The sequence below is a fragment of the Mobula hypostoma genome, chromosome 4 (genome assembly GCF_963921235.1).
Source record: "Mobula hypostoma chromosome 4, sMobHyp1.1, whole genome shotgun sequence".
Lineage (NCBI taxonomy): Eukaryota > Metazoa > Chordata > Chondrichthyes > Myliobatiformes > Myliobatidae > Mobula > Mobula hypostoma.
In genome coordinates, this window is record NC_086100.1 from 203,499,465 (window position 1) to 203,513,330 (window position 13,866).

A 13,866-nucleotide genomic window follows, 5' to 3' on the forward strand; every position below is an offset into this window, starting at 1 on the left:
TGGTGTTCATTCAGTTCCAGCCTCTTAATGCAGATTGTTAGAAGCTGCAGCTGGATCCAATTCTCGAAGGTGTTGCCATCAGGGACACTGGAGGTGTCCCTGCCTTCCCACATCCCTCAAGAGGAGCTTTCCACTACCCCACCTGAAATCTCTACTGTTCTCACTGAGGAACTGAGGAAGGGGGCAAAAAACTTAATTATACCTTCCCTGACTGAAGGCTATCATCACTGAGAGCTAAAACCTCAAAATCACCACTCCAACTCTATTCACTCTGACATTGGCTGCTCCACTTGCTCCTGCCCAACTTTAAGTTCTGCTTCCAGATTGAAACCCAAATATTGACTGGCCACTGCTCAAAGCTCCAACACAAAATTGCAGCTTTAATCCTCAACCACTGACCAGAGGCCATATTCAGCACTGTTTCCTCAAGGGATGATCTTGCCTGACAAATCTGTTGGCATTGTTTGAAGAAGTAACAAGCAGAATAGACAAAGGACAATTGGTTTCCACAAGTGAAACTCTTGGTGGTATTCACTGAAAAAGCAACCTGAAGGATAGAAAAAGAAGAATCGGTTGATGTTGTGTACCTGGATTTTCAGGAGGCCTTTGACAAGGTGCTACACATGAGGCTGCTTAACAAGCTATGAGCCCATGGTATTACAGACTCTAGCATGGATTAAGCAGTAGCTGTTTGATAGGAGCCAAAGAGTGAAATAAAGGAAGCTCTTTCTGGTTGGCAGCCAGTGACTCGTGGTGTTCCTCAGGAGTTAGCGTTTGGACTGGTAATTTTTATATTATATTCCAATAATTTGGTTGACAGAATTGATGGCTTTGTTACAAAGTTTGCAGATGATACGAAGACATGAGGAGGGGCAGGCAGTTATAAGTAGAGAGGCTTCAGAAAGATTCAGACAGATTTGGAGTACTGTGTCCAGTTCTGGTCACCTCACTATAGGAAGGATGTGGAAGCATTGGAAAGGGTACAGAGGAGATTTACCAGGATGCTGTCTGGTTTAGAAAGTATGCATTATGATCAGAGATTAAGGGAGCTAGGGCTTTACTCTTTGGAGAGAAGGAGGATAAGAGGAGACATGATAGAGGTGTACAAGATAATAAGAGGAATAGATAGAGTGGATAGCCAGCGCCTCTTCCCCAGGGCACCACTGCTCAATACAAGAGGACATGGCTTTAAGGTAAGGGGTGGGAAGTTCAAGGGGGATATCAGAGGAAGGTTTTTTACTCAGAGAGTGGTTGGTGCGTGGAATGCACTGCCTGAGTCAGTGGTGGAGGCAGATACACTAGTGAAGTCTAAGAGACTACTAGACAGGTATATGGAGGAATTTAAGGTGGGGGGTTATATGGGAGGCAGGGTTTGAGGGTTGGCACAACATTGTGGGCCGAAGGGCCTGTACTGTGCTGTACTATTCTATGTTCTATGTTCTAGATTTGAAGAATGGCCAAAGAAATAGCAGGTGGAATACAGAGCTGGGAAGTGTATGTTCAGGCACTTCGGTAGAAGAAATGAAAGTGTTGACTTTTTCTTCTAAATGGAGAAAAAATACAAAACAACTGAGGCACAAAGGTACATGGGGAGTCCATGGTTAGGATCCCTAAAGGTTAATTTGCATGTTGAGTCTTGTGTGAGGAAGGCAACTGTAATGTTAGCCTTCATTTCCAGATGTCTACAGTATATGAGAAAGGATGTAATTTGGAAAGTTTGTATTCACTGGTGAGGCCTCACTTGGAGTATTGTGAACAGGTCTGGGCCCCTTATATCGGAAAGAATGTGCTGAAACTGGAGAGGGTTCAATGTGGGTTCAGAAAAAATATTCCACGATTGAATGGCTTGTCATATGAAGAGCGTTTGATGGTCCTGAGCCTTTATTCACCAGAAGAATTAGGGCTGATCTCACTGAAACTTATCAAATTGTGAAAGGGCTGATTGAGTGGATGTGGAAAGGATGCTTCGTGTGGTGGACAACTCTATTACCAGGAAGCAGAGCATCAGAATAGACGGGTGTCCTTTTAGAATGGAGATGAGGAGCAATTTCTTTAGACAGAGAGTGGTGAATCTGTGGAAATGTTTGCCACAGGCAGCTGTGGAGGCCAATTCTTTATGTACAGTTAAGGGAGAGGTACATAGATTCTTGATTGATCTGGGCACGAAGGGATACAGTGACAAGACAGGAGATTGGTGAAATTTGGATCAGCCATGATGAAATGATGGAACAGTCTCGATGGGGTAAAGGGCCTCATTCTGCTGCTGTATCTTACGTTCTGATGGTCTGTCCCCAGTATGAACTCGCTGATGTAGTTTCAGGTCAGATGACAAAGTGAATCCCTTTCCACAATCTAAGAAGGTGAATGGTTTCTCCCCAGTGTGAACGAATTGGTGTCTCTGTAGCTTGGATGACCGAGTGAATCCCTTCCCACATTCAGAACAGGTGAACGGCCTCTCCCCAGTGTGAACCAGCCGGTGTCTCTGTAGGGTGGATGAGTGCGCGAATGCCTTCCCACAATCTGAGCAGGTGAACGGCCTCTCCCCAGTGTGGATTCGCTGGTGTGACAAAAGGTTGGATGACTGAGTGAATCCCTTCCCACATTCAGAGCAGGTGAACGGTCTCTCCCCAGTGTGAACCAGCTGGTGTCTCTGTAGGGTGGATGAGTGAGTGAATTCCTTTCCACATACAGAGCAGGTGAACGGCCTCTCCCCAATGTGAACTCGCAGATGTATTTTCAAGTCTGATGACCCAGCAAACTCCTTCCCACAGTCTGAGCAGATGAATGGCCTCTCTCCAGTGTGAACTCGCCGGTGCACTTTCAAGCCAGATGATCGAGTGAATTCCTTCCCACAGTCTGAGCAGATGAACGGTTTCTCCCCAGTGTGAAGTAACTGGTGTCTCAGTAGACGAAATGACAGACTGAATCTTTTCCCACAGTCTGAGCAGATGAACGGTTTCTCGCCAGTGTGAAAGCACTGATGTGTGTTCAGTTCAGATGACCGAATAAATTGCTTCCCACAGTCCGAGCAGGTGAATGGCCTCTCCCCAGTGTGAACTCGCTGATGTATTTTCAAGTCAGATGACCGAGTGAATCGCTTCCCACATTCGGAGCAGCTGAACGGTTTCTCCCCAGTGTGAACTCGCTGATGTAGGTTCAGCTGAGTTGAACGACTGAATTCCTTACCACAGTCCGAACAAGTGAACGGTTTCTCCCCGGTGTGAATTCGCTGATGTTCCTTCAGTTGAGATGACCGAGTGAATCCTTTCTCACATACTGAGCAGGTGAATGGTTTCTCCCCAGTGTGAACCAGCCAGTGTGTCTGTAGTTTGGATGACTGAGTGAATCCCTTCCCACATTCAGAGCAGGTGAATGGCCTCTCCCCAGTGTGAACCAGCCAGTGCCTCTGTAGTTTGGATGAGTGTGTGAAACCTTTCCCACATTCAGAGCAGGTGAACGGACTCTCCCCAGTGTGAACTCGCTGATGTACCTTCAAGTCAGATGACCGAGTGAATCCCTTCCCACATTCAGAGCAGCTGAACAGTTTCTCCCCAGTGTGAATTTTCTGATGTTCCTGTAGTTGAGATGACCGAATGAATGCCTTCCCACAGTCTGAACAGATGAATGGTTTCTCCCCAGTGTGAACCAACTGGTGTCTCAGTAGATGAGATGACCGAGTGAATCCCTTCCCACAGTCTGAGCAGGTGAACGGCCTCTCCCCAGTGTGAACTCGCTGATGTACCTTCAATTGAGATGACTGAGTGAACTCCTTCCCACAGTCTGAGCAGGTGAACGGCATCTTCTCAGTGTGAACTGGCTGATGTTTGTTCAGTTGAGAGGACTAAATGAAGAGGAGGTGAATGGCCATGGCACAGTGTGAACTTGCTGGCATCTCTGCAGCTTGGTTGAGTGTGAGAGTGCCTTCCCACAGTCTGAGAAATGTCCTCTCACAGGTGTGAACTTGCTGATGTATCTTCAGACTGGATGACTGAGTAGTTCTCCCCCCATACACAGAGCGGGTGAATGGCCTCTCCCCGCTGTGAACTCACTGGTGTGTCTGCAGGTCGGCTGTGAGTGAATCTCTTCCCACGCTGAGAGAAGGAGAATGATATCTCACTGTGATCAATTCTCTGGCAATTCAGATAGTCAGATGTTTGAATCCCTTGTACAATCAATGCAGTTGAAGAACTGATCTCCAGTGAACAAATTCTGCTGTGTTCTCAGCACCCTGGTTCCAATGAATTTCACTGAGTTACAACAGAAAACTTCATTTCAGGCACAAAATACATTACCAGCTGTGATGAGACAGTTCTTCATCTCTAAGGATCAACAACAAATGTGTTGGTATCACAAGGAAAATATTTGCTGATTCCTTAAATATCCAGAGACAGCAAAATGGATAAGTTTTTGTGTTCGAGATTCCCATACACAAGTGTTCTGCCATTTCAAACCTGTAAAAATATTTTCAAAAGACATCAGTAGGTGAAGGACAATATTTCAGGTGAGATTTTAGTCTGTGGTGAAAACATGGCCCGTCGAGCCTGCTCCGCCATTGAATAAGATCATGTCTATCTGGCCATGGACCCATCTCCACCTACCTGCCTTTTCCCCATAATCCTTAATTCCCCTAGTATACGAAAATCTATCCAACCTTGTCTCAAATACATTTACTGGATAGAGAAATCCACAGATTCACCACCCTCTGGGAAAAGCAGTTCCTCCTCATCTCCATCCTAAATGCCCCGAATCTTGAGGCAATGTCCCCTAGTTCTAGTCTCACCTCCTAGTGGAAACAACTTTCCTGCCTTTATCTTATCTACCCCTTTAATAATTTTTCATGCTGCTCTCAATGTGAGCTCTGGCATCACAAGTTGGAGGAACTCAGGTTGAGATGTATCCCAGGCTACTGTGGGAAGCGAGGGAGGAGACCGTTGAGCCTCTGGCAATGATCTTTGTATTATCAATCAGGAAGGGAGATGTACCAGAGGATTGGAAGACATTGTTCCCTTGTTCAGGAAAGGGCATAGAAGTAACCCGGGAAATTATCGACCAGTGAGTAGAGAGTACCCCTGTGGCCATCCCCCTCAGTAATCATTATCCCGTTTTGGATGCTGTTGGGGGGGGGGGGTGACCTGACAGAGGACGACCACGGCGATCGGGTCTCTGGCACTGAGCCTGGTTCCGTGGTGCAGAAGGGAAAGAGGAAGATGAGGAATTCAGTAGTGTTAGGGTTTAGAATAGTGAGGGGAACAGACAGGAGGTTCTGTCAGCCTGATAGAGATACCTGCATGGTGTGCTGCCTCCCAGGTGCCAGGGTACGGGATGTCTCGGATCGGGTGCAGAGTATTCTGAAGGGCACTGGCAACCAGCCAGAAGTGTTGGTACACATTGGTATAAATGACATAGGTGGAAAAAGGGAGGAGGTCCTGAAGAGAGTCAGGGAGTTAGGTAGTAAGCTGAAAGGCAGGACCTCAAGGGTATCAAGTTCAGGATTGCTGCCTGTGCCACGAGCTAACGAGTGTAAGAATAGCATAATCAGGCGTATTATGCGTGGCTGAGAGACTGGTGTAGGGGGCAGGGGTTCAGATTCCTGGATCATTGGGGCCTCTTCTGGGGGAGGTATGACCTGTACAAAAAGGATGGGTTACACCTGAACCCTAATAGGTTCAATATCCGAGAGGGCACATTTAATACAGCTGTTAGGGAGGGTTTAAACTAATTTGGCTGGGGGATGGGAACCAGAGTGATAGGGCTGAGGAAGGGGAAAACAGAAATAAATCAAAGATAGCATGCAACAGAGATCATAGAAAGAACAGGCAGGAGATGAGGCTTAATTAAAGCCAGTGGCATGAGTTACAGGGCAATAGTGGCCTGGTGCAGTTAAAACAGAAAGCAACATATCCTGGACTGGGAGTGTTGTAATTGAATGCACGTAGCATAAGGAATAGAATGGATGACCTTGAAATTCAGTTAGAGATTGACCAATATGACATTGTGGCCATCTCTGAAACTGGGCAAAAGGACGGCTGCCATTGTGAGCTGAACGTCCAAGGATATATGGTGCATTGGAAAGATAGCTTAGTCGACAGAGGGGATGGTGTGGCTCTGTCTATAAGAAACCATATTAAATCATTGGAGAGAGATGACATAGGATTGGAAGGTGGAGAGTCTCTACGGGTTGAGTTAAGAAATGACAAGGGTAAAAGGACCCTAATGGCAGCTGTATTCAGGCCTCTAAACAGCAGCCGGGATGTGGATTACAAACTACAGCAGGAGACAGAAAAGGCGTGTTAGAAAGGCAACGCCATGATAATCGTTGGGGATTTGAACATGAAAGTGGATTGGGAAAACCAGGCCAGTACTGGACGTCAAGAGAGAGAATTTGTAGAATGGCTAAGGGATGGCTTTTTAGATCAGCTTGTTGAGCCCACTAGGGGTTTGGCTGTGCAATGATCCAGAGGTGATAAGAGAGTTTAAGGTTAAGGAACCCTGAGGGAACAGTGATCACAATATGATCGAGTTCACATTGAAATTTAAGAGGAAAAAAATAAAATCCAATGTGTTGGTATTTCAGCGGAATAAAGGAAATTACAATGGCACGAGAGGGGAACTGGCCAAAGTTGACTGGAAAGAGACACTAGCAGGAAGGACAGCAGAGTAGCAATGCCTGGAGTTTCTGTGAAAAATGAGGGAAGTGCAAGACAGGTATATTCCAAATAAGAAGAAATTTTCAAAAGGAAGAAGGACACTACCATGGCTGACAAGTGAAGTCAGAGCCAAAGTAAAAGCAAAAGAGAGGGCATACACGGAAGCAAAAGCTAGTGGGAAGATAGAGGATTGGGGAGCTTTTAAAAACTTGCAGAAGGCAACTAAGGTGGTCATTCGGAAGGAACAGTTGAATTATGAGAGGAAGCTGGTGACTAATATCAAAGAAGATACTGAAAGCTTTATTAAGTATATAAGGGGTAAAACAGAGTCAAGGGTAGGTATAGCACCAATACAAAATGAGACTGGAGATATTGTAATGAGAGATGCACCTTCACAGTGGAAGATGTCTGCAGTATACTGGACATTCAAGAGTGTCAGGGAAATGAAGTATGTGTAGTGAAAATTACGACTGAGAAGGTGCTTAGGAAGCTTAAGGGTCTGAGGGTGGATAAATCTCCTGGACCTGATGGAATGCACCCTCGGGTTCTGAAGGAAGTAGCTGGAGAGATAGTCGAGGCATTAACAATGATCTTTCAAGAATCAATAGATTTTGGCACTGTACTGAATGACTGGAAAATTGCAAATGTTATTTCACAATTGAAAAAGGGTGGGAGGCAGCAGAAAGGAAACTATAGACCAGTTAGGATGACTTCAGTGGTTGGCAGTTGTTGGAATTGATTATTAGTCATAGTCATAGTCATACTTTATTGATCCCGGGGGAAATTGGTTTTCATTACAGTTGCACCATAAATAATTAAATAGTAATAAAACCATAGTTAAATAGTAATATGTAAATTATGCCAGGAAGTAAGTCCAGGACCAGCCCATTGGCTCAGGGTGTCTGACCTTCCAAGGGAGGAGTTGTAAAGTTTGATGGCCACAGGCAGGAATGACTTCCTATGACGCTCTGTGTTGCATGTTGGTGGAATGAGTCTCTGGCTGAATGTACTCCTGTGCCCACCCAGTACATTATGTAGTGGATGGGAGACATTGTTCAAGATGGCATGCAACTTGGACAGCATCCTCTTTTCAGACACCACCATCAGAGAGTCCAGTTCCATCCTCACAACATCACTGGCCTTACGAATGAGTTTGTTGATTCTGTTGGTGACTGCTACCCATGACATTAAAGGGCACCTAGAGGCACATGTCAAGATAGGCCAAAGCCAGCATGGTTTCCTGAAAGGAAAATCATGCCTGACAAACCTACTGAAATTCTTTGAGGAAATTACAAGCAGGGTAGACAAAGGAGATGCAGTAGATGTGGTGTACTTGGATTTTCAGAAGACCTTTGACAAGGTGCCACACATGAGGCTGCTTGGCAAAATAAGAGCCCATTGAATTCTAGGGAAGTTGTTTGTGTGGGTGCAGCATTGGATGGTCAGCAGAAAACAGAGATAAAGGGAACCTATTCTCACTGGCTGCCCATTACCAGTGGAGTTCCACAGCAGTCGGTGTTGGGACCACTGCTTTTTATGATCTATATCAATGATTTAGACTACAGTATTAATGGATTTGTGGCTAAATTTGCCGATGATACAAAGAAAGGTGAAAGAGTGGGTAGTGTTGAGGAAACAAAGAGCCTGCAGAGAGATTTAGATAGTTTAGGAGAATGGGCAAAGAAGTGGCAAATGAAATACAATGTTGCAAAGAGTATGGTCATGCATTTTGGTGGAAAAAGTAAACAGGCAGACTAATATTTAGATGGGGAGAGAATTCAAAATGCAGAAATGCAAAGGGACGTGGAAGTCCTTGTGCAGGATACCCTGAAGGTTAATCTCCAGGTTTAGTCTGTCGTGAAGAAAGCAAATGCAACGTTGGCATTCATTTCTCAAGGTATAGAATATAAGAGCAGGGATGTGATGTTGAGGCTCTATAAGGCACTCGTGAGACCACACTTGGAGTATTGTGTGCGGTTTTGGGCTCCTTATTTTAGAGAGGATATACTGACATTGGAGAGGGTTCAGAGTAGATTCATGAGAATGATTCCAGAAATGAACGAGTTTCCGTATGAGGAACGTCTGGCAGCTCTTGAATGAGAGGGGATCTCATCGATGCATTAAAAGGCCTGAATAGATTAGATATGGCAAAGTTATTTCCCCGGGTGGGGGATTCTAGAACAAGAGGGCATGACTGAAAGATATGCTTTCAGAAATGAGATGTGGAGAAATTACTTTAGTCAGTGGGTGGTAAAATCTGTGGAATATGTTGCCACGAGTGGCTGTGAAGGCCAAGTCACTGGGTGTACTTAAGGCAGAGATAGATAGGTTCTGGATTAACCAGGGCATCAAAAGGTATGGGGTGAAAGCAGGGGAGTGGGGATGACTGGAAGAATTGGATCTACCCATGACAGAATGGCGGAGCAGACGTGAAAGGCCGAATGGCCTACTACTGCTCCTAAATCTTATAGTCTTCTGGTCTTACGGAGTCTTGCTTCAGTGGTGGCCAAGTTGTTGGAGAAAATCCTGGGAGGCAGGATTTATGATCATTTGGAGAGACATAATCTGATTAGGGGTAGTCAGCATGGCTTTGTCAAGGGCAGGTCATGCCTTACGAACCTGATTGAATTCTTTGAGGATGCAACAAAACACACTGATGAAGGTAGAGCATTGGACGTAGTGTACATGGCTTTGAGTGAGGCTCATTCAGAAAGTAATGAGGTAAGGATCCAATGCGACCTTGCTTTGTGGATCCAGAATTGGCTTGCCAACAGAAGACAAAGAGTAGATATAGATGCTTTGTATTCTGCATGGAGGGCGGTGGCCAGTGGTGTTCTGCAGGGATCTGTTCTGGGACCCCTCCTCTTTGTAATTTTTAGAAATGACCTTGATGAGGAAGTAGAAGGGTGGGGTAGTAAGTCTGTTGATGACACAAAATTTGGGGGTTTTGTGGATAGTCTGGACGGTTGTCAGAGTTGAGCGCGACATTGGGCTGAGAAGTGGCAGATGGGGTTCAACCCAGTGGTTCCTTTCAGTAGGTCAGATTTGAAGACAGAATACAATATAAATGTTGGGACTCTTGGCAGTGTAGAGGATCAGCGAGATCTTGGGGTCCGTATGAATAGTGTATGCAGAGCTGCTGTGTACGATGACATTGCTGTTAAGAAGCCCTTCATCAACCATGGGACTGAGTTCGAAAGCTGTGAGGTAATGTTACAGATATATAAGGCCTTAGTTAGACCCCACTTTTGGTACTGTGTTTAATTCTGGTCACCTCAATACAGGAACAATATGGATACTGCAGACAGAGTGCAGAGGAGATCTACAAGAATGTTCCATGGATTGGAAGTACATACAAGGAGGATGTTAGAGGTAAGTTTTTCCACACAGAGTGGCATGCACTGCGAAGGTGGGAGAGGTAGATACAACAGGACCTTTTAAGAGTCTCTGAGATAGGTACATGGAGCTTAGAAATATAGAGGGCTATATGGTAGGGAAATTTTAGGCAGTTTCTCGAACGCAGTCAGCACAACATTGTGGGCTGAAGGGCCTGATTTCTGTTTCTACACGAACTCCTCATGGTCTAACAAGGCACAGATCACGCATCCTGACTGACCATCAAGGTGAAAATAAGGGTTTCTACAGTTATATTAATAGCAAAAGGATAGTAAGGGATAAAATTGGTCCCTTAGCCTCCAGGTTGAGTCGGTAGTGAAGAAGGCGAATGCAATGTTGGCATTCATTTCTACAGGAATAGAGTATAGGTGCAGGGATGTGATGTTGAGGCTCTATAAGGCACTGGTGAGACCTCACTTGGAGTACTGTGGGCGGTTTTGGTCTCCTTATTTAAGAAAGGATGTGCTGACGTTGGAGAGGGTACAGAGAAGGTTCACTAGAATGATTCCAGGAATGAGAGGGTTAACATATGAGGAACGTTTCTCTGCTCTTGGACTGTATTCCTTGGAGTTTAGAAGAATGAGGGGAGACCTCATAGAAACATTTCAAATGTTGAAAGGCATGGACAGAGTGGATGTGGCAAAGTTGTTTCCCATGATGGGGGAGTCTATTACGAGAGGGCATGACTTAAGGATTGAAGGGTGCCCATTCAGAACAGAAATGTGAAGAAATTTTTTTAGCCAGAGGGTGGTGAATCTATGGAATTTGTTGCCACGGGCAGCAGTGGAGGCCAAGTCATTGGGTGTATTTAAGGCAGAGATTGATAGGTATCTGAGTAGCCAGGGCATCAAAGGTTATGGTGAGAAGGCGGGGGAGTGGGACTAAACGGGAGAATGGATCAGCTCATGATAAATTGATGGGCCGAATGGCCGACCTCTGCTCCTTTGTCTTATGGTCTTACGGTCTTAGAGAATCACAGAGGACAGCTATGTGTGGAGCCAAAAGAGATGAGGGAGATTTTGAATAATTTCTTTACTTCCATATTCACTAAGGAGAAGGATATTGAATTGTGTAAGGTAAGGGAAACAAGAAGGGTAGTTATGGAAACTATGATGATTAAAGAAGGGCAAGTACTGGCGTTTTTAAGGAATATAAAAGTGGATAAGTCTCCGGGTCCGGACAGGATATTCCTTAGGACCTTGAGGGAAGTTAGTGCGGAAATAGCAGGGGCTCTGACAGAAATATTTCAAATGTCATTAGAAACAGGGATGGTGCCGGAGGATTGGCGTATTGCTCATGTTATTCCATTGTTTAAAAAGGGTTCTAAGAGTAAACCTAGCAATAATCGGCCTGTGTGTTTGACGTCAGTGGTGGGTAAATTGATGGAAAGTATTCTTAGAGATGGTATATATAATTATCTGGATAGACAGGGTCTGATTAGGAACAGTCAACATGGATTTGTGCGTGGAAGGTCATGTTTGACAAATCTTATTGAATTTTTGATGAGGTTACCAGGAAAGCTGATGAGGGTAAAGCAGTGGATGTTGTCTACATGGACTTCAGTAAGGCCTTTGACAAGGTTCCACACGGAAGGTTAGTTAGGAAGGTTCAATCATTAGGTATTAATATTGAAGTAGTAAAATGGATTCAGCAGTGGCTGGATGGGAGACGCCAGAGAGTAGTGGTGGATAACTGTGTGTCAGATTGGAGGCCGGTGTCTAGTGGTGTGCCTCAGGGATCTGTACTGGGTCCAATGTTGTTTGTCATATATATTAATGATCTGGATGATGGGGTGGTAAATTGGATTAGTAAGTATGCAGATGATACTAACTGGTGGAGTTGTGGATAATGAAGTAGGTTTTCAAAGCTTGCAGAGCGATTTAGACCACTTAGAAGAGTGGGCTGAAAGATGGCAGATGGAGTTTAATACTGGTAAATGTGAGGTGCCACATTTTGGTAGGACTAATCAAAATAGGACATACATGGTAAATGGTAGGGCACTGAGAATGCAGTAGAACAGAGGGATCTAGGAATAATGGTGCATAGTTCCCTGAAGGTGGAATCTCATGTGGATAGGGTGGTGAAGAAAGCTTTTGGTATGCTGGCCTTTATAAATCACAGCATTGAGTATAGGAGTTGGGATGTAACATTGAAATTGTATAAGGCATTGGTGAGGCCAAATTTAGAGTATTGTGTACAGTTCAGGTCAACGAATTATAGGAAAGATGTCAATAAAATTGAGAGAGTACAGAGGAGATGTACTAAAATGTTGCCTGGGTTTCATCTCCTAATTTACAGAGAAAGATTGAACAAGTTGGGTCTTCATTCTTTGGAGCATAGAAGGTTGAGAGGGGACTTGATAGACGTATTTAAAATTATGAGGGGGATGGATAGAGTTGATGTGGATAGGCTTTTTCCATTGAGATTGGGGGAGATTCAAACAAAAGGAAATGAGTTGAGAGTTAAAGGGCCAAAGTTTAGGGGTAACATGAGGGGGAACTTCTTTACTCAGAGAGTGGTAGCTGTGTGGAACAAGGTTCCAGCAGAAGTGGTTGATTCAGGTTCAATGTTGTCATTCAAAGTTAAATTGTATAGATATATGGACAGGAAAGGAATGGAGGGTTATGGGCTGAGTGCAGGTCAGTGGGATTAGGTGAGAGTAAGAGTTCGGCACGGACTTGAAGGGCTGAGATGGCCTGTTTCCATGCTGTAATTGTTTTACAGTTATATGGTTATAAATTCTCTGACTGTATGAGAATGGGCTATTTCTGCATTCAATCAACCTGTGACTTGATTCAATTTGTCTCTGTCCTTTGGTATTATTTCAAGTTCTGGTCATGTTCCACAACACTACAAAGAGCACTTGTTACTACATGTATGATCCTGGAGATATTCTAATTACTCGGATCCTCACCCCCAGCTGACTGACAGTGATGAACCCATTGATGGCAACGCCAACGAACATGAAGGGGAGGGCAACAGTAATTCTCATTGAAGTGTGGCACTTTTGTGATTTGAAAGCCACAAGTCACTTGTCCTCGAGGACTAAGGAGTTTCATATCGTTACTTACACAGAGAGAACTAGGTCTGACGGGAGGATTTTTTTGTCATACAGCACTAATTGGCATTTTTACTGACTGGAAGGTAGATTTTTTATCCGAGATTAACTAGGAGATATATATTTGTTTTTAGTTACTAATCCTTGGATTTACATAGCTGGAGCTTGGCAGTGTTTGGGAGATACAATCACTCCAATTTCCTCTGACTGTACAGGTCAACACTGGTACAGTCACACATGGCTGCCTCTTTACCCAGAAAGCCCCACGAACGAGAAATTTATCTGTCAGCCACCGAAAGATCCAGCGATGCGCATGCGCCGCAGAGATGGCGTCGGCTTCAGCGCTCATCAGCTGAAAGCTCCCCGGGGCCCGGGTATGGATCGTGGGGCTGAGAGAGAGGGAAAGAACTGGCGCTGTCCTGTGGAGCAGGACCAGTTCGGCAGGAAGTTACAGTACTAGCCCTTCAATCGCGTTTCAGACGCCAGTGATTAATCCCACCCGGAGCCCCACTCCTACCTGCAGCCAATCCTTCGCAGCCTCTCGTTTACTGAGCGCATGCGTGATATTTGGGATTGCCTCACATCTCTGCGCATGCGTGTTCCATCAACCAGGGGAACGTCGGAATTCCGAAGCAGCACCCACAAAGTGTTGGGGGAACTTAGAGGGGCAGGCAGCAACTATGGAGAGGGGTGAACAGTCGGCGTTTCAGACTGAGACCCTTCTTCAGGACTGGAAAGGAAGGGAGGGAGTCAGAATGTGGGGGG

At 45.0% G+C, this 13,866-nt stretch overlaps 1 protein-coding gene across 1 annotated transcript; it reads right to left on the reverse strand.

The window, feature by feature from the left end:
• Positions 1-425: 425 nt before the first annotated feature.
• On the reverse strand, positions 426-13,636 carry LOC134345905 (gastrula zinc finger protein XlCGF57.1-like). The gene is made up of 3 exons (XM_063047249.1): positions 13,619-13,636; positions 2,275-4,451; positions 426-547 (listed from the first exon to the last, which is right to left on the reverse strand). Exons 2-3 carry the CDS (start codon positions 3,797-3,799, stop codon positions 426-428), a joined length of 1,647 nt encoding a protein of 548 aa, XP_062903319.1. The 5' UTR covers positions 3,800-4,451; positions 13,619-13,636.
• Positions 13,637-13,866: the final 230 nt, after the last annotated feature.